General features: G+C 53.0%; 7 protein-coding genes across 7 annotated transcripts; 1 reads left to right on the top strand and 6 right to left on the bottom strand.

Annotated features, from left to right (window-relative positions):
- Nucleotides 1-500: 500 nt before the first annotated feature.
- AYO21_02208 (hypothetical protein) lies at nt 501-4728 on the bottom strand (the record flags this gene model as incomplete). The annotated part of the gene is made up of 4 exons (XM_022652188.1): nt 501-2395; nt 2501-2988; nt 4187-4650; nt 4693-4728. The coding sequence occupies 4 exons, from the start codon at nt 4726-4728 to the stop codon at nt 501-503; spliced, it is 2883 nt and encodes a 960-aa protein (XP_022515574.1).
- A 1490-nt stretch (nt 4729-6218) lies between these two features.
- Nucleotides 6219-7007, bottom strand: AYO21_02207 (hypothetical protein; the record flags this gene model as incomplete). The annotated part of the gene is made up of 1 exon (XM_022652187.1): nt 6219-7007. One exon carries the CDS (start codon nt 7005-7007, stop codon nt 6219-6221), a length of 789 nt encoding a protein of 262 aa, XP_022515573.1.
- A 967-nt stretch (nt 7008-7974) lies between these two features.
- Nucleotides 7975-10729, top strand: AYO21_02206 (hypothetical protein; the record flags this gene model as incomplete). The annotated part of the gene is made up of 2 exons (XM_022652186.1): nt 7975-10403; nt 10555-10729. The coding sequence occupies 2 exons, from the start codon at nt 7975-7977 to the stop codon at nt 10727-10729; spliced, it is 2604 nt and encodes an 867-aa protein (XP_022515572.1).
- A 1691-nt stretch (nt 10730-12420) lies between these two features.
- AYO21_02205 (hypothetical protein) lies at nt 12421-13160 on the bottom strand (the record flags this gene model as incomplete). Its single annotated transcript, XM_022652185.1, has 2 exons — nt 12421-12561; nt 12624-13160. The coding sequence occupies 2 exons, from the start codon at nt 13158-13160 to the stop codon at nt 12421-12423; spliced, it is 678 nt and encodes a 225-aa protein (XP_022515571.1).
- A 581-nt stretch (nt 13161-13741) lies between these two features.
- Nucleotides 13742-14970, bottom strand: AYO21_02204 (hypothetical protein; the record flags this gene model as incomplete). The annotated part of the gene is made up of 2 exons (XM_022652184.1): nt 13742-14279; nt 14408-14970. The coding sequence occupies 2 exons, from the start codon at nt 14968-14970 to the stop codon at nt 13742-13744; spliced, it is 1101 nt and encodes a 366-aa protein (XP_022515570.1).
- A 588-nt stretch (nt 14971-15558) lies between these two features.
- On the bottom strand, nt 15559-17145 carry AYO21_02203 (hypothetical protein; the record flags this gene model as incomplete). Its single annotated transcript, XM_022652183.1, has 3 exons — nt 15559-15983; nt 16092-16660; nt 16853-17145. The coding sequence occupies 3 exons, from the start codon at nt 17143-17145 to the stop codon at nt 15559-15561; spliced, it is 1287 nt and encodes a 428-aa protein (XP_022515569.1).
- Nucleotides 17146-18472: 1327 nt separating this feature from the next.
- AYO21_02202 (hypothetical protein) lies at nt 18473-20472 on the bottom strand (the record flags this gene model as incomplete). The annotated part of the gene is made up of 6 exons (XM_022652182.1): nt 18473-18865; nt 18949-19116; nt 19196-19364; nt 19446-19826; nt 19903-20248; nt 20403-20472. 6 exons carry the CDS (start codon nt 20470-20472, stop codon nt 18473-18475), a joined length of 1527 nt encoding a protein of 508 aa, XP_022515568.1.
- Nucleotides 20473-20596: the final 124 nt, after the last annotated feature.

Here is a 20596-nt window from a genome sequence, read left to right as displayed (position 1 = left end):
TGAGAGGAAACATGAGGGACTTTGGTGAGTGAGCCGGTGAGTGAATGAGCGGATGGGTTAGTGTATATAGATCTATATAATGCTTGAAGGAAAGGGGAAGGAAGGGTCCTTTGGACTTGGTAATGAAGATACCACAAACCATCGCAAGGAAATCTTAGGGACTGGTGGAACTCAGTTGTCATCATACCAACAGGTGAGAATTCGTGTGCTTTCTTGCTTGCTTGAATTGCTTGAATTGCTTGAATTGAATGCAGGTTGGATGTCTTGTCCCCTGGCCATAGTCATACCTTATACTTCATACCCTATACCTTGTACTTTATTCCTCATTTCTCATTTCTCATACCTCATTCGTAACCTCATTCCTTATACGTAGGTACGCCAGGTAGATGCCCTCATGTATTTCCCATATATGTACCACACGTCGACCATTCCACGAGCCATTCGGGCACCCACCCTCCCCCCTTTTTCCCACTAGGTAACGTAGTAATGTAGAGAGTTTCTCATATAATCGTAATCTCATCCCTCTTCCTCATCCCCATCTCCGGAGAAGACGCCCCAACCCCCTCGCACCGCGCCATCGCATTTGCGTGCGCCTCTCGACCCGAGAACTCATCCCCCGGCGCATCGGCCGTGAACGTCCCCCAGCGGCGGAACTGCATCTCGCCCGCGCCCGCGCCCGTGCCCGTGCCCGAGCAGGGGACGAGCAAGAGCCCTCTATACCGCGGGACGCCGTTGCGCGAGCCGCGCAGGATGGGCAGACAATATATCACGGGTGGTAGGGAGGTTGTGGGGCTGAGGCTGAGGGTGTCGTCGGGGCGGCAGATCGCGGCGGAGACGGTGCGGTGGTTGATTCTCAGGGCGAGACCTGGCATCGCCGACCCGGGCTGGTGGGTGCGTGAGAGGGAACAACGCACAAGTGTGCCTAAAAGTCGAATGTGGCCGGCGCGGAGTTGGGACATGTGGTCGCCACTACCACCGCCGCCGCCGCCGCCACCACCATTATTATTGTGGGTGTTGTGAGTGGTGATGAGAGGAATCACTGTCGCGCCCGTCACGTCGATCAGCGTGGTGGTGGACGGCGAGGACCACGGGTCAGCATCGCACGGCACGGTCGCGAGGCGAGAGGCCCATGACCAGCTGGGCGCGATGTATTCATTGGTGATAGCGGTACTGATGGTGGACGCTGCGGTCAGTGATATCTGGACGTCCTTATGTTCATGGCTGTGATGGTGATGGTCCTCCTCCTCCCGCACATCCCAGAGCAATTGAAAGGGGAGATCCTGTTTCCACAGACCGGCGAGGTACGTATCGTTCCGCATCAGGCGACGGTGCAGTTTGCGCGCGATCCCCGACAGCGCGACGAGCCTGTCCGTGCGTCTGCTCAATTGGCCGGCCGAGTATGTCTCCATGACCTGGTCCCAGATGCCGTAAGGGCCGTCGCGGCGACGACGTTGGCGATGATTACGGCCACTACGGCCACCGTCGCTGCCGCTGCCGCTGCCGCTGGGACTTATTCCTTGCTGCTTCTGCTCCATGTTGGTCGGCAGTCCCGAGAACGGCAACAGCTGTTTAAACTGCTCGCCCATCCCGTCTGGGAATCCCACGGGGAATGCCTCTGAGGCCTCGAGCCTCGAACACTCCCAGTACAACTGGCTAGCCCCAAAATGCAGCACGCGCGGCGACAGGAGTCGCTCCTGGAGAACCCATGAACGGCCATTCCAGGGTGACTGGGAGACGTTCGTATTCCAGTCCTCGTGGTCGACGCAGTACATGGACCTTTTCTCCCCGGTACTGGACACCACAGGCACGGCGCAGGGGTGGATCAGACGAGTGTCGCGGTTGGAAAAGAAGCCGCGGTCCCCATTTGCTGCTGCCGTGGCGGCTAGCGTGCAGAATGCGTTCTGGTAGATGTCGCCCATGTTGGCCGACTCGTGTCTCCAGTCCTCGGCGGAATCCTGGATGATGCACAACGAATCGATCCACAGGTACCGCACGGCGAACTCGTCCCAGAACCGCCTCGTCACGGCGACGGCGTCGCGGAACGTGCGACATAGCGTGCTAACTTCGACGCCCTCAATTAGCATGGCCGCGGATCGGGACGTCAGGATGACCCGTGGAGGAGCGGCGCCCCAGCAATGGCTGAGTGCAAGGTACTCGATAGCGTGGGCGTCGCCGATGCTGTCGACCGTGCGCAGCCGGACCGTGTCTGTCTCGCCGACTTCGAGGAGTCGCTTGGGGAGCTGTCGCCGACGCAGGTTTAGGGAGTGGGGTGAACATTGACTGTGTTTGGAGATGCATGTCCACATCCACGTCTTGAACGTGTTCCAGCTTTCGTCAGACGCAGTCGTAGTAGAAGTAGGCGTGATCCGGGCTTGTTGTAGGAGTGGTTCTGTCTCTGATAGCTGGTTAGTTCCCATAAAGATAGTATTAAACCCCGACCCAAGAAACGAGCGTCCTTTCGTAGGCAATCAAGACCATCTCAGAAAAAGAAAGACTCTACCTTCACTCCACAACAGCCTGAAATGTCTCCTAACAGGTTTCGCGTGCTCGTCAGGCCTCGTCAACCCCAGAAAGTACTTGTACTCGACCAGAATCCTCTTCGAACACGGTCTTGGAGAGGAGAAAACGGCTCTATCGACGGTAAAGAAACACGGCATCCAGTGCGCGGGCCGGTCGTCGCGCAGGATCTCGTCCCAGAAGGCGTGGACTCTTGGTGGAGCGGCGGCCCAGAGTAACATGCACAGGTGGCAGCCATCGAGGGCGGACTTTTTTAACCGCGGGAGGTTGTGGTGGGTGGCCTTGTAGAATGGCGATTCAGGGGAAGGGGACGGTGATCGTGAGGCTGAGACTGAGACTGAGCGAGCCTCCCGTCTGTTTCCAGGGGCGAGGTATTCATTCTGTCTGCCGCGATCAATAGTGTCGATGGTGTTGAAAGTGTTGGTGTTGGTGTTGGTGTCATCCGGCTCCCGGAACACGTTGATGCACGCACTGCATAACATGTCTTCTGAGTCTCGATACTCCTTCTTTCAATCGCAGACCAGACCAGACACTGCACTGCACTGCATTGCACTCTCCAAATGTGCTATCCTTGTGCGCTGCGAGGTTCAGCTCTGGATCTTGTCATTCATACCGAGTATTAAGTAAAAAAAGTCGTTGAAGACCAACACCAAAAAGCTTCAAGGCTCAAGGTTATTTGTCTGTGGCCAGCGCCAAGGGATCTCAGCTGAAATAGCTGAGATACGTACGAGTCGAAGTACCTCGATTGTCACTAGTTAGCTAGCTCTTGATGGCCCCTTGAATTTGGACCCTTCTAGACCGAAAACGACTCTAGACCTCACAACCTCGCTAATCAAGCCCTGGTCTGTACAAGGGACGGGTAGAGATCCTCGCCAAGGGTCAATCGAGGGGCCTGAGACAACTCGTACTGTACACTGCCACAGTACATAATTATAGACGGAAAAGAACTGTAGAGCTCGACAAGGACTCTTTCTTCGGGATGATTCGATGGGTGTCAGTCCAGGCAAAGTCGACAACCTACCAGCACTTTACCACCCAACGAGTTCCTTGTGTCGAACGTATTACATCTCACGTCCACCCTGCCATACCAGGCGAGAGCGAGCATTCGATACAAAGTACGAGACACTTTTAAATTCACGCACGAGGTATCAGCACCTAGAAAGGGGGGCCACCTCCATGGTAATCCCGCATCGCATTCCATTTTTGTTCGCTATATGAACGAGTGGCGTGTATCTATCTAATCTGCCTACCTACCTAGACCTAGGAATCCGTCTGGGATGCTATCTCATAGACACAAACACAGACACAAAAGGAAATAAAGAAAACGGATGCGCATTGTTTCAACCACCTATCCACCCATCCATCAAACCAACTCGACGACGTAACATAAGAAAGAGAGGACGGGCCCAGGATAAGCCCAGGGTCGGTCTTTGTTGTTTGAATATGCAGGGCCGTGGAAGCTTGTTGAGCCGAGTACATCTTCAGAGCTCTCATTGAGGAAGGGCACATGAGGCGAGGCCAAGGCATCAACCACTAGCCTTTTCTCTTGCTGCATCTGTGTTCAGCAGAGCCTTTCTGTCCTTGTTTCGGCCTCGCCTGCTGTTGTGTCTGGTGACTTGTTTTTCCCCGCTGGGTCTTTTGGCCCCCTTTTCCGCGTCCGTAGTAATACTCCTCCACGTGGCGACGGATCTCTGCGAGTCGACTCCGGTCTTCTTCATATCGATCCCGGAGCACGTCCCCGTCGCGCGCACACCTCCGCAGGAGCGTCTCCCTATCATATTGTTCCCTTTCGAGCCGCTCCTGGTCGTCCTCCCAGAATCTCCTCTCGGCTCTCGATCTGTCCTCTTCGACCCTTTCGCGGCATCGCTCCGCTATCCAGCCTTCAGCCCATGGGATTTGCTCATGATAATATCGTGCCCAAGAGATCATGTCCTGCTGCAGCTGCGTGTGTTTCATGGACAGCGTCTCTCCCGCCATGGCCAAACCCCCTCTGTGGTTGAAAGTTGGCTGTGAGCCGTAGCCCAGGTGAGGACCGCCACCAGCAGCGTAGCTCTGCCATGCTGGAGGGAAATTCCAGTAGTTCCACATCTGACCGCCAATGATTTCTGGAGCTCGGGGGGCGTGATGGTTTGCCTAAGCGTATTAGCCTCGTACTATCAAGGCTTGTGCACTCACAGGTTGAGTGGCAGGCCCAAAAATCGGGTGTGGCATGATCACGGTATGGGGATTCATGAGATTCTCCAGAAAAGTATTGCGTGGACACTTCCTCTCAAAAGCTGTAGGTCAGTGCTACTCAGATGCGAGTAGCAAGGCTTGAGCAGGAAAGAAAGAAGTAGAGAACTTGGTGGGAACGAAGCACAAAGTTCTGCTCCGAGGGCGGAATCCGGCTCAGTATTTATCGATTCAGCTCAGGAGTCGGCACACCTCATGGCACGGATCAGAGCAACAAGGGGGAGGGGGAGAGGGAAAGAGAGATACTGGCACCCGGACCCTCTGCCACCAAATGCAGGAAGACACTCCGGTGCCTCGTGATGAGAAGCCTGCTGCTCGCTCCACAGTTCCTATCGAACCACTAGTCTGGCGAAGATCCTGATGCCCACTGTGACAAACACCACTATAGGTGGACGATGAACCAGAAAGGTGACGCTAATGGTCTGAGGGTGCTTGTCCTGCATTTTCCTGAGACGCCCTCTTCGAGCACGGAACAACAGAAACATTGGCCGCTTTGCTTCCGACATGGCTCGTGCTTCATCTGTCTCGGTGGTTGGGCGGTCGTCAATATCGCGCCTCTTGATCAAGATGATCTGTTGTTCGCGTAGAAAGAATGGCAATAAAGATGGTGGTGCCATCTGAAGGCGAAGCGTATCAGGTGTTCGGACCTAGCCCACCTGTTTGACTGCCCCAGCCAATTGCCTCAGCCAGGAATCCAGCCCGGGGACGAAGTGGGTATGCGGAAACTCTAGAAACTGCTCGTATTTGGTTCTGTGACTCTTTTTTACTTCTGACCGACGTGTGGAGTACTTCAAGCCCCGAGAAACGGCTGCTTGTGCCGCTGCCCCGGAAGGTAAAGCGTAAAAGACGACAGAGATCCCGGTCTATCGACAACTAGCGGCGGTTTAAGCACAGACCTCGCATTCCAGGTGTGGTGCCCATGTGCGCCACCTCCGGAGAGTCAACACCAATTTGGCGTGCATGAGTACGACATAAGGGTCCTCCTGCCCCCTCTTCGCCATTCGTCGAGCAGCAAGGGGCCCTGCTCAAGAACTTAGCACATGCCAGTGAACTCGAGCAGAAGCGTCATGTGAGAAAATTGTTTGGTATTTTGGCCTCTTGAAAACTACCTACTCGTATTGGACTGATGACATTGCCATGGCCGGCTGATTTCCCAAGAAGGGGCTTCTTGTGGAATCCATGTGAAAGCCTCATGTACTTGGCAGATTAGCGCCCATCGTAGTGACAGATACGCAAGTGATGTCTCGTTGGGCTGGCTGTGGAGCTAGCAAAACGCATGGGTGCCGCAAGGATATCGACCCCAGGAGCCTTGAGCTATAGTGGCTATTCGTATGTGCTCGACTCGTTCGATGCAGCTGACACGCAGAGGGCATTGACACAACCCTGGGATGCGTCGTTTTGCTCCACTTCAGGGTAGGGGTGGTAGCAGCTTCTTGGAAGTTGGTACGGCTGACCTGTCTCTGGCCCTCTCATACACTCCCCGGCAATGCTGAGCCCATGGTCATCAAGGCAGCGTTGGACAGCTTCTGTCTCCACGTCAACTTGGGTCTGCCTTTCTTTCGAGCTTCTTCGATGATCTCCTCTGCCGTCTTCCCATCGGCGAATATTGGGCCATGGTATCGAGAACCGGGTTGCGATGTTGATGTGGGCGTGACGTACCCACAGTTTTGCGTCTGGGTAGGTGATGTTTGCTGCTGCTTCCCCTCGTGCAGCTGGCTCGCGTCAAAGTATTCTGCAAGCCTGTCGTCATCTCGGCTCATCATGCCCTCGTTGGCTGGAGAGCGGTCTGGATCATCGTAATCGACTTGGTATTCTGGCACGGCTCCATCAGCGAAAACCTCCGAGTACACAGGGAGCGCCTCTCTGCCTCGAGTCCATCTATCCGCGTTTGTGAGAGGATCCCCAAGGCGCCATTTTTGTACATCCTCTGGTCTAAGCAGACAATCTTCGGCTGGAGCATGCGTCCCTCTGTAGTTGCCATCCCTGTCCTTAGCATAATGTTTTCGCCAGGTGTCGTAGGGGATTTGACGCATCACAAATGGCGGGAGATCATCCTCCGAGTCCCGCCTTTTCCGTTGCGTGGTGAGGCCAACTTTACGAAATAGACTCTTGCGTCTAGAGGGTTCCTCCTCGCGCACGGCTTTGTTGTGTTCCCAGTTAAGGGCCTCATCGTAACTGAAGGCTTCTGACGCGCCGATGCCCGTGGGTGGAGCCATGCCCGCGGGAAGGCGTGGAGGTAGAACGGCACAAGATACCATTTTGACACTTGGTGGCGCTAAGTCGGACTGTGCGCCCGCTCTGAGGCGCCCTATAGACTCACGGCGGGACATTGTAAATGTGAGGTTTTTTCTTGATGAATGAAACCACCAGTTTACCACGGGCGGTGATGATGTTTTGATGTCGAGAAAGAGGTCCGCTCATAACGAGGCAGTGCTGGGGGATCACGGGACACTAGCTCACCGACCACCAACTTGAGGGGGCATTGGAGGTTACATCGCGGTGGCGGAGTCGATTCTCGATGGTACTTGTAGAGGGTCCCTTAACCCCCGCAAGCCCGTGGTGCCCTCGACTAGAGCGTTTTGCGGACAAAGACAAAGGCACGGGGGCTCGTTTGCTTAAACCCTACTCGTCTTTTGAAGTAGCTTCGGACCTAGTGATCAGCGCTGCAGCTCAGCCCAATTTGCACGAGGTAAATTCCTTGCATTGCGGCACACACAACCACATGCACGGAACTCTTAGTTGTCTCATTATTCGAGGACGGCAAGGGGTCGGAGGTTTAGGCGGAGATCAATCCAATTGATGTGAGGTAATAATTTCCGTTGCTGCCAACGTTTGCGAGTGTAAATATGAGTGTGAAGCCATTAAGCATGATAAACCATTCATTTGACTAGATAACGCTGCGCTAGTGTTACGCCTATGTCACTGGGGGTCGAGGTACTCGTAGCTGCTACCCAGCTGCATAGATGGATGATGCTCTGTCATACGGTAGGATCGCAGACAGTCACAGCCTCGCCACAACCCCGCAAGGCTCTGCGTCTCCTATGCAGGCAACTTAGCCGGTGCCAAGTTAAGCCAAGACTGCGCCACGCTAACTTTGTATCTTCACTTTAGTGGCCCGTTGAACTGCGCTGGCGCCTTGAATCCCATGACATCTAGGGTTATCAACCCTAAGAACTATTCTCACTCTCTGTTCCATCACTCTTCGCATCTCATGACATCAACGTGATGGCTTCGCGTCCGCGGCTCCGATCGAGCAGCCGAAAAGACTCGCCCGTGTCTCCTCCCAAGCCGGCTTCCCTCAGTGTTGTCATCGACGCGTCTCTGAATCAAAACAAACGTCAGACGCGGTCATCCCGAGAACCCGCAACAGCGCAACAACCAGCGCAAGATGTCGAGCAGGGTCTTTCCACTCTCGTTGAAGAGAAACAACTATCGGAACAGATTGAGGATTTCAACAGCAGCATTTCCGTTTCATCAGAGGGGAGCTCTATAACATCGTCCTTGGAGAGTCTAATAGATGCCCTGGATCGAGAGTCCATCATCGATAATCTCATCAAATTGCGCAATGACTCGGACGCCGTCTTCTCAATCTTTGAGCGTGGCGGTAAAAACGGAGTCGTGGACATCTGTGCAAAGCTGCTGCAATCCGACCCTTTACTCTGCCGAAAATTATTGTCCCGCGAGGAACAGCTTTTAACCACTATGGAAGTGTATGGAGGTAGCCCGGGTTTCATCATTCCAGCAGTTATAATACGCAAATTAACTAGCGATGGTAAACCGTGCGATACTAACAACACTCCCTGGCGCCCGGACGGCGTTCTCTACTTGGCCAATCTCGCATTGCAATTGGTCCAGGTGTTCAGACGATCGTTGGAGGAACGTCGCAATTACCTCGAGTTTATGTTTCATAACTTCCCAGCACCATTTCATGATCTCGACGCGTTCCCATTCTCAGATGACATGGTAAAAGATACTTACCACTTCTATATGGAGATTCTCACTCAGTTCTATATCCTGCAAGTCGAGATCAGCCACGGTGACGAAGAGTTTGATCCTGACGAGGTTCTCGGGTCTGTCTTTTACGACGAACACAATAACATAAAGGGCTCATCAGATGAGGAGACGCACGCGAAAGCAATGTCGCGCATGTCCTCCATAAGATCGCATTTCAGCACGGAAGCGCACCCGTGGATTAACGTGGAGGCTCTAAGACAACAATTTCTCTGGTCGGATTTTGTTGCGCAGGCGGCCAGATGGAGCCTGGCCCGCAAAGGGGAGCTGGACGACATGATCAATTCGAAAGGCGGTATAGAGAAACTCATCGATGCACTTATTGCTGATGACTTCCAAGACGAGGCTGGGCCAGCCAGTGGATTTACTCAAGCGTCCGAGTTGGCAGACCCTAAAACCAAAGCGCTGAGCCCTGCCGCGGACCATAACCAAGCAGAGCATGTTGGGGATACCAATCGCAAATATACAAGCTCGACGCAGAAGGTGAAGACAGGGCCTTTGTTGGGGAAAGCCATGAAAGCCAACATTGACCGACTCAAGGCTTTCAAAGCCAAGCATTCTGCACGCAATCCCCGAGACAAAGTTCATCACGTGTCTCCAACTGCACCAGAACCAGAGCAGGAGATTCCACAGTCTCCATCGCCAGCTGTGGATGAGACTCAACCAGCAGCTATTGATGAAAGTGAGAGCCAAGAACAAATTCTTCCCCAATCTAGCGCCTCTGCCCAAGAGATCGCCCCAACCCAGCAAACAAACATAGTCCTAGAGACTATTCGCCGTCAGAATCAACAGAGTGACAAGGAAAATAAGAACGAGAAAGCCAAAAAAGCCTCGTTGCTCGACCGCCAAGAGGGGGCAGAGAGGGTGGAATGGGACGAGCCTTCTGATAATGGGGACACTCCCCCGCCACCTCAGCCTCTAAAGCGTCGACGACCTCAAGCAAGCAAAGATGACGCCGGCCCCGACGAGTTTGAGACGGATAAGAGGGCAACAAAAAGAGCTCGTGCCAGTGGTGATTTTAGCAGAGGACCATCACTGACAACCCGTGCGAGCCTCGAAGTGGAAGAGGAGCATACCACACCTATCAACAAGGATGCTCGTATTCCTGACAAGAGCCGCGCGGTTGCTTTTGCAAATCGAGGCCAGCATTCAAGACTGACCCAAATTCGGTCACAATCGCCGGATGCCATCCCGGGCACAGTGCCGATCTCATCGTCAAATCCGGCACCATCTCGTACACAGACATCGCCCTCAAGCCGAGTACTTCTTGAACCTATTCCAGCGGCCAAAAGAAGACTCCCTCCTTCGAGCGCACCCGTTCGAACTCATCCTGAAAGTTTCGGGTCATCTAGATTGCCTTCAGAGAGACTGCCCGCATCCCAACTCAGCCGTGTGAACCAGGAAGCCAAGGAAAGGGTGCGTATGTCTCGCGAATTGTTACATGCTCCACAAGGCGGTCAAGTTCGTAGACCTTATACGGAGGAGGAGGTTGATCGACTGTTGGAGCTGATTGCTCTGTACGGGACACGGTGGGCGAGGATCTTACAAGAAGACAACAGGCACGAGGATGGACCGAGGTTGCAAGACCGAACCCAGGTGCAGCTGAAGGACAAGGCACGCAATATCAAGTTGGTTTATCTCAAGTAAGTTTGCATCCTTCCCCTTGTTTTTCTGCCAGTCTCGTCTTTCTCTGACCAGGCTGGATTCTGTCTATCTGTCTATCCTGGTTTTCACTGTCGGAATGACACCAGGCGCTGTCAAGTCTATTGCTGTGTTCTAATCCCCTGTTTATAGATCCGGTCACCGCCTACCACCAGGGTTTGAGACTGTGAGTGTGGGCCTCAGGAAAATTCAGGAGTTGCAAGAACTCGGTATAAGCTACATCGAAGGCCAGAATGGCGCCCGCTATGCCCGACGTCGGCCGTACGCCGATGATGGTGTTGGAGATATCGACGACATTGAGGATTAGGATGAGGCAGCTCACTCAGTGTCTCTTTCCCCCTTGTATCCAAACTCGACTGATTGTTTTGTTGGTCACTCTGCCTGCCACAACCCACAACGGTTGATGTGTTATTTCTCTACAGCAATACTTCCTGGAGCTTCTATAATCTCAGCCATTCTCTCTCTTCTTTGATCATTGTGTCTCATCAACACGACACTCGATACCCAGGGCGGAACCTTTTGGACAAGCAGGCTTGGATCTTGGATCTACCTATGGACTATATATATATATCACCCCGAACTTGTGCTTTGTACATTACCATTTTCGATAAGGGAGGCCGCTTTGATCGGGCATGTGACGGAGCATCGTGGGAGCCAACAGCAGAGTATAGGGGAGCGCGCCCGAGCACCGGGTGAGCCACAAAGAGCGCTGCCTAAGGCTTAGCCGTGCACCTTGTTCCTCATGCCCCCCAATAATTACATCCGGACGGATTTACTTAGCAGATTTAAGATGTCTGTGGTAAACTTCGGTACACTCCATTTACCCTGGAGACACTCTGCTAAATTCCCATCGACCTACGAAAGTCCGAAAGTTTGAACGCGAAGACAAGGGATTCATCGAGTACCAAACAAAAAGGTCATACACCCTATGAGGCATAAAAAGAATTAGATATTCATCATCTCCTAAACTTCGAAATCCCCTTCAGTAACCACATTTACGGAACCGACCATAGTGTTCAGTAAGGAAGACCGCGATACTACCAATCTAGGAACTCAGGCAAAGTACTCGTGATGCCTCGCAGCGCAGAGGTCTTGACTTGTTGATGGAGGGTGGATGGGACGGTGAACATTAGGGGAGAGTGAATTTTGGTATCAAATTCAAAAGACGTCGAGTTTAGGTGAAGGAGAGGTGTCATTTGAAAAGAGGCAGGTTTCCCTCCCGCAAACACACCAAAGTTTCTTTTGGATCACCTTAATGTTTGCAATGAATAGCATGAGTCATTTTCCCTCACGCAGAGGTGTGTCTGTGCAACGTTGCGAAGCCGCAATGATCGAACGTTCAAAGAGAGACTTGAGAGAAATCTTTCACAGACTCTCAACGCGAAATGTCACTCAATCTCCAAGAGACCACGCGGCTAAGAGGTGGAGGGTAGAGTCGATCCAAGGCCTATCCTAGACGGAGTGATTCACGAGAGAGTCGGGGCCATGATGGTCAGCGTCTGTGGTCCTGGAGGGCTGGCAGACGAGGTTCGAGCGGCAGTGAGGAAGAGGATGGACTGTGCTAATTTGGAACTAAACGAGGAGAGCTTCACATGGAGAGCGAGGGCATGTTTGACATGGGGGTGTCGCTAGCGACATCCTTTCACCCAGCCAGTAGCATGGGACTTGATTGGGTGCGAAAGGTCTTATCGTCCATAGCTATTGATCAGTGGCCATAGTGAAATTGATAAGTAGATTCGTGATCGACAACATTCAATGCTGTTGACAATATAGACATGGTAAACGGCGTTTCTCCACCGCTGCATATGTATAAAGTAAGTTCTTCGAGTTCTGTGCGGCTTGATGTCAGCAGAAGAACGACGAAAGACAAGGTGCCTTTGACCAACCCCTGCAACGAATACTTCATCGAGGCCCAAAGGATGTGATATCTCCCGCGAGGGGCCTCATGAATAGCTCGGGGAGAGGATCTTCCAATCAACAGAGCAATACATCCCATCCTCACCATTTCACGTTCCACCCAGCTTCAAGGTGTCCAATAGCCTCTTCCTCAGACACTACATCCGCATATTTCGCATTCAGATCAAATAGATTCGCTTCTTGAATTTCTGGAGCCCTATCTCCACAAGCATTTCCCACGACCTGAATTGATAGTCAGTTCCTCAACCTTGAGACGCCACGAAGAACCGAGAGCCAGAACAAACCATAGGTCGAAATCCATTCTGCATGGCATCCAGGGTCGTCGCCCTGACACATCCACTCGTACTAACGCCACATATGACCAGCGTATCGACACGCAAGCGCTGCAACTGTTCCGTGAGCGTGGTCCCGAAAAACGCACTGGGCATTTTCTTCACGATCACAATATCTCCCGGTGCAGGCTCCAGGCCTGCAAGTGGAGCATCCAATCCGCGCCCATTGCCGTCCTGCCATATCCACAGCTGTTTCGCTTTGAGCGCGAAAAGCCCCCCGTCCGCGAGATCCGGTGATGTGTATCTGATTTGCGACCAGATTATGGGGACGTTTCCCTTCCGCGCGGCACTGACGAGTCGTTTCATTGATGCAATGGCAGATACGGCGGGCGGGTTGGCGCTGAGGTCGAGTGGAGATCCGGCGGTCCAGTATGCTTTGCACACGTCGATGAGGATCAGGGCTGGGTTGGAACCCCAGCCCATGATGTTGGCGAAGCCGGAGGCACGGTAGCTGTCGAGTAGTGCATTTGATGGGGCGGCTGAGCCCATGGTGATAAGAGTGAATTGAAGGCTCGAAAGAGACGGCGACTCCTTGAAGAGATGTTATGAGCTTTGTGATCGCTGACGCGGACGTGGTTCAATGAAGGACTTGCGACTTGCGAGGTTGTCCCGGCCTGATGGATTGACTTCAGTGATCAAATGGACCAGACTTGTTTATCTTGACTTACGAATATGATCTAGTCTGATCTTCGCGTCCGATGTTTGTGCGCTTCAAGTTCCGTATCACGAGTGGTGCTGGCAGGGGCGATGACCCCTGCTGACATGATATACGATATATCTTGAAGACCGGCACTTCGCCTCGTTACGACGCATAACTCCGACACCATAATTCCCACCAGTCAAGACCACCCGCCAATCACAATGACCAAATCACTTACCATTAATAACCTCGTATTCCAAGTTCCACTTCGCGCATCGCTGCTATGTGAAAGACACGAGGCGTACTAACAACATCTAGGCTCGAGACGATGCTTTGTCTGGCTGACTAACCACGAGGCTGAGGATTGCGGTCTAACTATACCTATCTCTCCACCCCCTTACCATGGGAGATGTTCCGTTACTATTACGAGCTACGACGGCGTGTCCGCTATCCTAGCAACAACCTTGAACCCCGAGACCTCTCCCGAATCCATCATCGGCACACCCTCCTCCAGCATCCCCACCAATCCTGCCCCAATAAGTCTGACGGGATGCGGCATTAACCGACCTTTCGCCATCAACCCCTCCACCAGCGTCGTGAACATTTTCGCAAACTCGAAGTTCCGCCGACTTGCCGGGAAATGCTTGCCGAACTTGTCGAACGCCTCGCCCGCAAACGTCACTAGCACGCTGAAACTGTGCTTGACGTCCGTGCGCGGGATGTTATTGAAGAGAATCGTGCCGTATTTCTTGTCGGCGTGAGGGTCGCGGGAGAGGGCTGCCATGCATATGCCCACGCCGTCATCTGAGCCGATCGTGTCCCATACCAGCTTGAGTTGGCCGGACGTGTATGCGTGGATCTTCTGGCCGCAGGTTGGGTCGCGGTAGTCGAAGACGGCTTCGGCGCCGCGGGATTTGCAGAGGTCGAAGTTGCGAGGCGAGCAGGTTGCTAGGACGGTGTAGCCGGCGCTGTCGAGTGCGTGCGTGCGTGTTAGTATCAGTATCGGCATAACTCAAACCTGGAGGGAGTTGTTGTTATTGAGAGAAAGAGCGACGAGGGACTCGTAGTTAGTAATAGGAAGAGTAGTAAAACGCACAGTGTGAGGAATTGAATAGCCAAAGTTCCCGCAGACGTACTTCCACCATAGATCAGAATGTACTCTTTCTCTCCCTCCTCCCCGACTCCCGTTCCCGCTCCCGCTGGTAGACCCTCTGTCTCCCCATCGACCGCAGGGAGTCTCAATCCCATCTCCTGAAAAAGGCCCTGTCCCGCCGTAATCGCGCTCGCAGCGATCGTCGCAGCCTCGTCGAACCCCCACGTCTCGGGCACTTTCATACAACAATCGCCCTTGACAGCAATGATCTCGGCCCAGGCCCCATCTTCGGCCTCGTTGAAGTTGGCCCCGTGCGCGAATCCGCACACTCGATCGCCCTTCGCGAACGGCTTTGTCACCTCTGCACCGACTTCTAACACCACGCCGGCAAAGTCGCTGCCAAGGAGACCGTTGAGAGCGGCGCGGCGGGTGGCGATGGATTTGGCGTCGGTTGGGTTGAGGCCGATGGATACGCAGGAGACTAGGAGGTAGTCGGGGCGGAGTCGGGGATGGGGGCGATCGGTGACGAGTTCGGCGCGGTCGCCGGTCCAGATGACCGCTTTCATTGTGGGAGGTTGAGGTCAAGTTTCACGAGGACTGGACAGGTGAGTGACAAATTTTCGGCTTTGGGAGGTATGTGAACAAAACTGACACCGTTCTTGCAAGGTTTGGGCCCCTTTATTGTATACTACGTGCCATGATGAAAGATCGTCTCAGCGGCACTTTCAATGGCCCATGTCAAGGTGTCAGTGGAGCTTAACTAGACAGCTTGTGTCGCCGTCTTGCGCTTTTGAAAGCTGACAAATTCGTCCACCAAAAAGGCCGCTCACCCAGCTCCGGTATGCTTGAGTGGTAGGACCTAAGAGGGACCCCCAAAAGTCCGGTACGTCCTCGAAACTCGATACAATCAGACAGGGGGAAGAAAAAAACTTGCTCTTGAGCTTTTTAGCTGTGTTGAATGTCCAGAGATTGAATATTTTCTTATACTTGGGGATCACAATTGAACGTTGAAACATGCTTGTCACCAGAAATGACGATGTCAAAACTTCCCTTCTTCGAAGACATAGTCTACGAACCAACAGAGTCAATGATTCGCGAGGCCTCTACTACTCTCAGCTCTTTTGATCTATTCCCCCCCTCAGCCTAGAAGTCTTTTATTTCTCGACAAGCTTCAGAATCTTCATCACCTGCTCCTCGGTCACCAGCGGAATCGGGTTCGTCCTACACCACGGATCTTCCAAGCACTTTCTCGCCAGGTCCGTCAATTTCTCTTGCCCCTCCACTCCGACCTCCTTTAATGTCCTCGGCATACCGAACTGGCGAAAAAGCGCATCGAGAACATCCCCGAGGTCGGTGGAAGACTGCGTCAAATTGCAACGAGTCTCGAGCGTCTCACGAATGTACGGGTCGGACCAGAGGGCGTTGAGAGCCCGTTGTTGGCGATGCCCGTTGACGCTGGCGTTGTATTTCATAACCGTCGGGCAGAGGACGCAAGATGTGTGTCCGTGTGCGACGTTCATGGTGCCCAGTTCGTGTCCAATGGCGTGTGAAGCGCCCAGGTGGACGCCCCTACATAGGCCTGAAGATAGAAAAAGGGTCAGAACAACATTGTTCCAGAACACAAACACCAGCGTGCCAGTTTGAGCAGCTCAAGCCAAAAAAAAAAGACTTGCGGGGGGAAACATACCGTCCATGGCCAAAACCGATCCAAACTGCGTTTCTAGCCTAGCTTCCCGGTCCTGCGGCTCCCTTCTCAGCTTCAAAAGCCCTCTTACCAGCAGAACCAAGCCCTTCTCCGCCGCCTCGTCCGTCTCCTTCTCAATCGCGGGATTCAGGCTCCCCATTAACTCGACGCAGTGGTCGATCGCTCTCACCCCGCTACTCATCCACACCCACTCGGGCGAATTGGCCGCCAGTTCCGGGTCCAAAATCACCACGTCCGCGAAGAGACCCTGGTGCACAAAGATCTTCTTGACGCCGTCCGTGGCGTCGATCCCGCCTGCGTAGGGCGAGTATTCCCCTGCAGAAAGCGTGGTCGGAACGTTGATCATGGTGAAAGGCGGAGCATGCACATCTGGAGGATCCGAGTCCGTGACGTATTTGTAGTCAATGTCGTGCAGCATCGCAGCTTTCAGCTTGTCGCTCATCGCGCCGAGCGCATGCAGGGACGTGAGGCCGTTCGCCAGACTCAACCCGGCGAGCTTGACGCCGTCGGTGATGGAGCCGCCGCCACATGTGACCACGATATCTGCGTTGCTTTGTTTTCTGTTTATCCACTCCTTGGAAGTTAGAGATCATCTGATTTTTGTTTGTTTTATTTACCTCCTTTGACGGAATTCAATTTTCGGTATCCGAGGAGGAGCGCGTCCCCAAAAAAAAGTTGCCTTCGCACAACAAAGCAATCGAAAAGACTGTAAGCCTCCGCAGGGGGAGGGGAGAGAGACTCACATCTCTTCGGCCAACTTCAACACGTGTGTCCATGGTGTGTGACTTGGAAATCCGACATTGATACCCGCCAGCTTGTCTCCCAACGCATCCTTCAGCCTTGTCACGCAGTCTGTATGCTTAGCCAGCGATCCCGACACCACGAGGAAGACGCGCTTTTTGGCCAGTCGATCCACGTGTTTGGAGACCAGGGCAGGGAAAGGCAGACCCGACGAGACCAGGCCACGGGCACGCCATGGGAAGGTTGGTACCGTCCTCTCTTCGCCCAACAAGGGCATGGGACTGACAGATCCCATTTTTATTTTCAATTTTGTGGCGTTAATTTCTCGTCGTCGTCGTCGTCGTCGTCGTTATTGCTTGCCTTGTTCGTTTTCGACTGGACTGACTGTGTCGAGGCCCTTCCTTTTCTGGACGAGATCCCTTGAGTATGTAACAGCCAGCGATCTTCACACCAGGCCACCACCAAGAGACAACCTCTTATTGCACCAGGATCCAATAAACAACAATGCGCCGTCTTAAAACCCGAGTGCAAAGTCCGATCAAGAACCTCTGACCTTCACGAAACCTTGCACAAGCCTTGGCCGCGAGGCTATTTGGTCGTCCTTTTCAATTCGCAGATGACAAATAGAGGTCAATAGGTGATGGGAGGACTTGCAATCTAGAGCGTAGACCGTTCTCGTCAGCCGGTCAAGTGGAGAAGTCAGCGCAGATTCTGGAAACCATGCACGCGTCCACTGCCAGAAACTTTGCTATTGTAGGTGTACGCGATGACCAGCGATATGGAGAGATCGGGAAAGACGTTTGATGTCGTCTGCAGAGTTGGCGACTTCGAAGGCCGAGGGTGCGTCAAGCTGAGGGCCAATCCCCTTGAAGGCCAAGACGGCGTCTTGGTGGAGAGGGTCTGACGCCGCCTCATGACACTTTGCCGGGTCTAGTTAGCACAATTCCATTTACTCCACTGGACCAACCGCATTTGTAGCTTTCCCTGCCACAAGCCTTCTCCAGTCCCTCCAGTCTCTTCCCACCTACTCAGGACTCGGAAACTTCTTGGGTTTGCACAGTCTAAAGCAACCACCTCAAAGTTCCAAGACTGTTGACAATGGGCAAAAACGCCCTCGCACCCGTCTCTCCTGATAAGACATGCGCGGGTGGCCGGCGTCCTCGAGTTGTGGCTCCACCTTGTAGCGAAGCGGGACAGCACCGGAAGGACTGCACGTATTGACGAGAAGCGAGCGCAGAGCCTCGTTGATGTCGACCTCAAGGCTGTCAGAGTGGATTTTTCAAGGTCCAAAGTTCAACCCTATGATGATGGAAACATATGATAGCCAAGGCAGCTTGGCGGTTTATTGCGAAGAACAGGGACATTTGCCTTATTATCCAAGTTTTTTGCGGTGCTCCAGTGAGGCTTCACCATGTATGCATATATATATATGTCGAAAGTGTCAATTCTGGAAGTGGCCAACATCCCCGATCGCGTTGTTCTCGACAAGCAACCATCCTGAAACGTATTTGAGCATCGTGCGCTTGAGAGACGATCAAGCTGTCCAATGTACAGGCCGCAGGGGCTGCAACGAGACATTCCTGTCTACTTCTCACTGTTCACTGTCCACTTTCCAAACTCCCTCAAGCCGCAGACCGCGTAACAGTCTCAACGTGCAAAGGAGACGCCACCACCTGCGGATTGGACACTTTCTCGTCAGAAAGCGACAGGGACTGAACCACTCCATTGTCCTCCTCGACAAAGTGTTTAGTCTCCTCCCAGGACTCGGCGACCTTGTCACCAAACACACCGGCGATGTCCTCGAGCGTCTTGTTCTTCGTTTCTGGGTAGTAGAAGTACACAATGACCACGTAGAGGCAGTCGAGAACCAGCCAAATGATAAAGTACTTCCAGGTCATGGCAGCGATCGCCAGTGGCGCGGTCTGGGTCATTAGCACACCCATGGCGTTGAAAACGATGTAGCCTGCCGCCACTCCTGTCGCGCGGATCTTGGTTGGCATGATTTCTGATGCGTACTAGAGGAAAGGGGTGGTTAGTAACCTAGGATTCTCTTGTGTGTGTTGATGTGGGTTTGTGAAAAAGAAGATTCAGTACTCACTGTGGTGCCAAAGGTATTCATAACAGCCGCGTATCCGAACACGGTCAGAAAGATACCAACGTTGATGCCTTTTGCTAGGCCGAGATTGCTCTGCCCGCCGTGCTCAAAGGCAGCCCACAGACCGACAATAATGATCGATGCGGGAATCATGATGGCGTAGGAGAGGAACTGCAACAATCAGATTACTGGCATCAGTCGAGCACGAACGAATTAGGGGGATTGAAAAAAAAAAAAAATCTGAACCCACCAGAGCATTTCGACGGCCGATCTTGTCGAACCAAAAGCCGAGACTGAGAACCGCGAATGTCGAAACACTGCCCCAGACTCCGACGAGTACGAGTGACATAACCGGAGTGGTTTTCAAGAGCGTGTAGATTTGCACCTGGTAGACCGCCTGAGGCAAAATACCAGTTGCCCTGTGCAAATCTCGTCAGCTTTCCACCCCCTTCTCTCTCTCTCTCGGAAGCTATAAGGAGGTGAGGTGCCGGAAAACTTACTGTTGGAAAAAATAAAAAGCCATGATCAGAACCACTCGTCGACGGTAAGAAGGCTTCATGACGATATCTTTGACCCCGATCTTATCCCTCTTCTCCAATTCGATCTGGGCTCTGATTTGATGGAATTCGCGTGCGAAGAACGAATCCGAGTCGTCCTTCTCATTGCCATGGATCCGCTTGAGCACGGCGAGACAGTCCTCATATCGGTCGGTCAGGGCCAGCCACCGTGGTGACTCAGGCATCCACGGAGACCCTGCGAGCATACATAACCCGGGAAGGAGTTGGAACCCGAAGAGGATGCGGAAGGCGGCATTCCCAGGGATGAAGTACAGACCAAGTCCAATCCAGACGGTGAGACAATTGGCCAAGGAGATGTTGAGCCTGTTCAAGGAACCAAAAAAAGGGGAGTCAGTTCTTGGTCAAAACGGGGCCGAATGCCTTTTTTGGGATAACATACGCGAATAAAGCACCTGCTCTTCCACGCATCTGAGGCGGAGAGATCTCGCTGGCATAAACGGGACAAATCCCAAAGATGATTCCCGTGGCAATGCCCCCGATGATGCGGCCAATCAAGAGCATGGCAAAGTTGACGGCCGCAGTCTGGAGAATGATTCCCACAAACGAGATCAAACATCCGATCCGTATCGTCCACAACCGGCCATACCTGTTGGGCAAATACCCATTCATGGCGGTTCCGACGGCACAAGCGGCATAGTAGGCCGAGTTGAAGGCGCCAATAGTTGTCGGAGTGAAGCCGTAGTAACTGATGAATTCGGAGTATCCCAAAACGCACGAGATGATTCCTGGATTTGTGATCAGCAATGTCCCGGGAAAGTGGTTTCTTAGCTGTCAGTCTGTATGTTTCGCGTGGCACTAAAAAGACTAAAGTCCGTGCCGATGGCAGTTCTCATATGGGGGGGATAAGATAGATATCATGAACAAAACATGGAAACACACCAAAGTCGTATCCGTAAAAGGCACCACCAAACGTAATGTACATCAAACAAAGGATTTGGAATTTGTTCATGATGGGCGGTCACGGAGAGGCAAGTCTGCTTTCTCAAAACGTTTTGAAAGGTGCGAGATGTTTCGTCGTGTAGGCTGGCCAGATAGCCTGTACGTAGATAGGCAGGTAGAAATGGTGCAAGCTC

This window comes from Fonsecaea monophora (genome assembly GCF_001642475.1).
Source record: "Fonsecaea monophora strain CBS 269.37 chromosome Unknown Scaff9, whole genome shotgun sequence".
NCBI classification, from domain to species: Eukaryota; Fungi; Ascomycota; class Eurotiomycetes; order Chaetothyriales; family Herpotrichiellaceae; genus Fonsecaea; species Fonsecaea monophora.
Note: the sequence above shows the minus strand (reverse complement) of the source record. Positions and strands in the feature narration are given on the sequence as shown.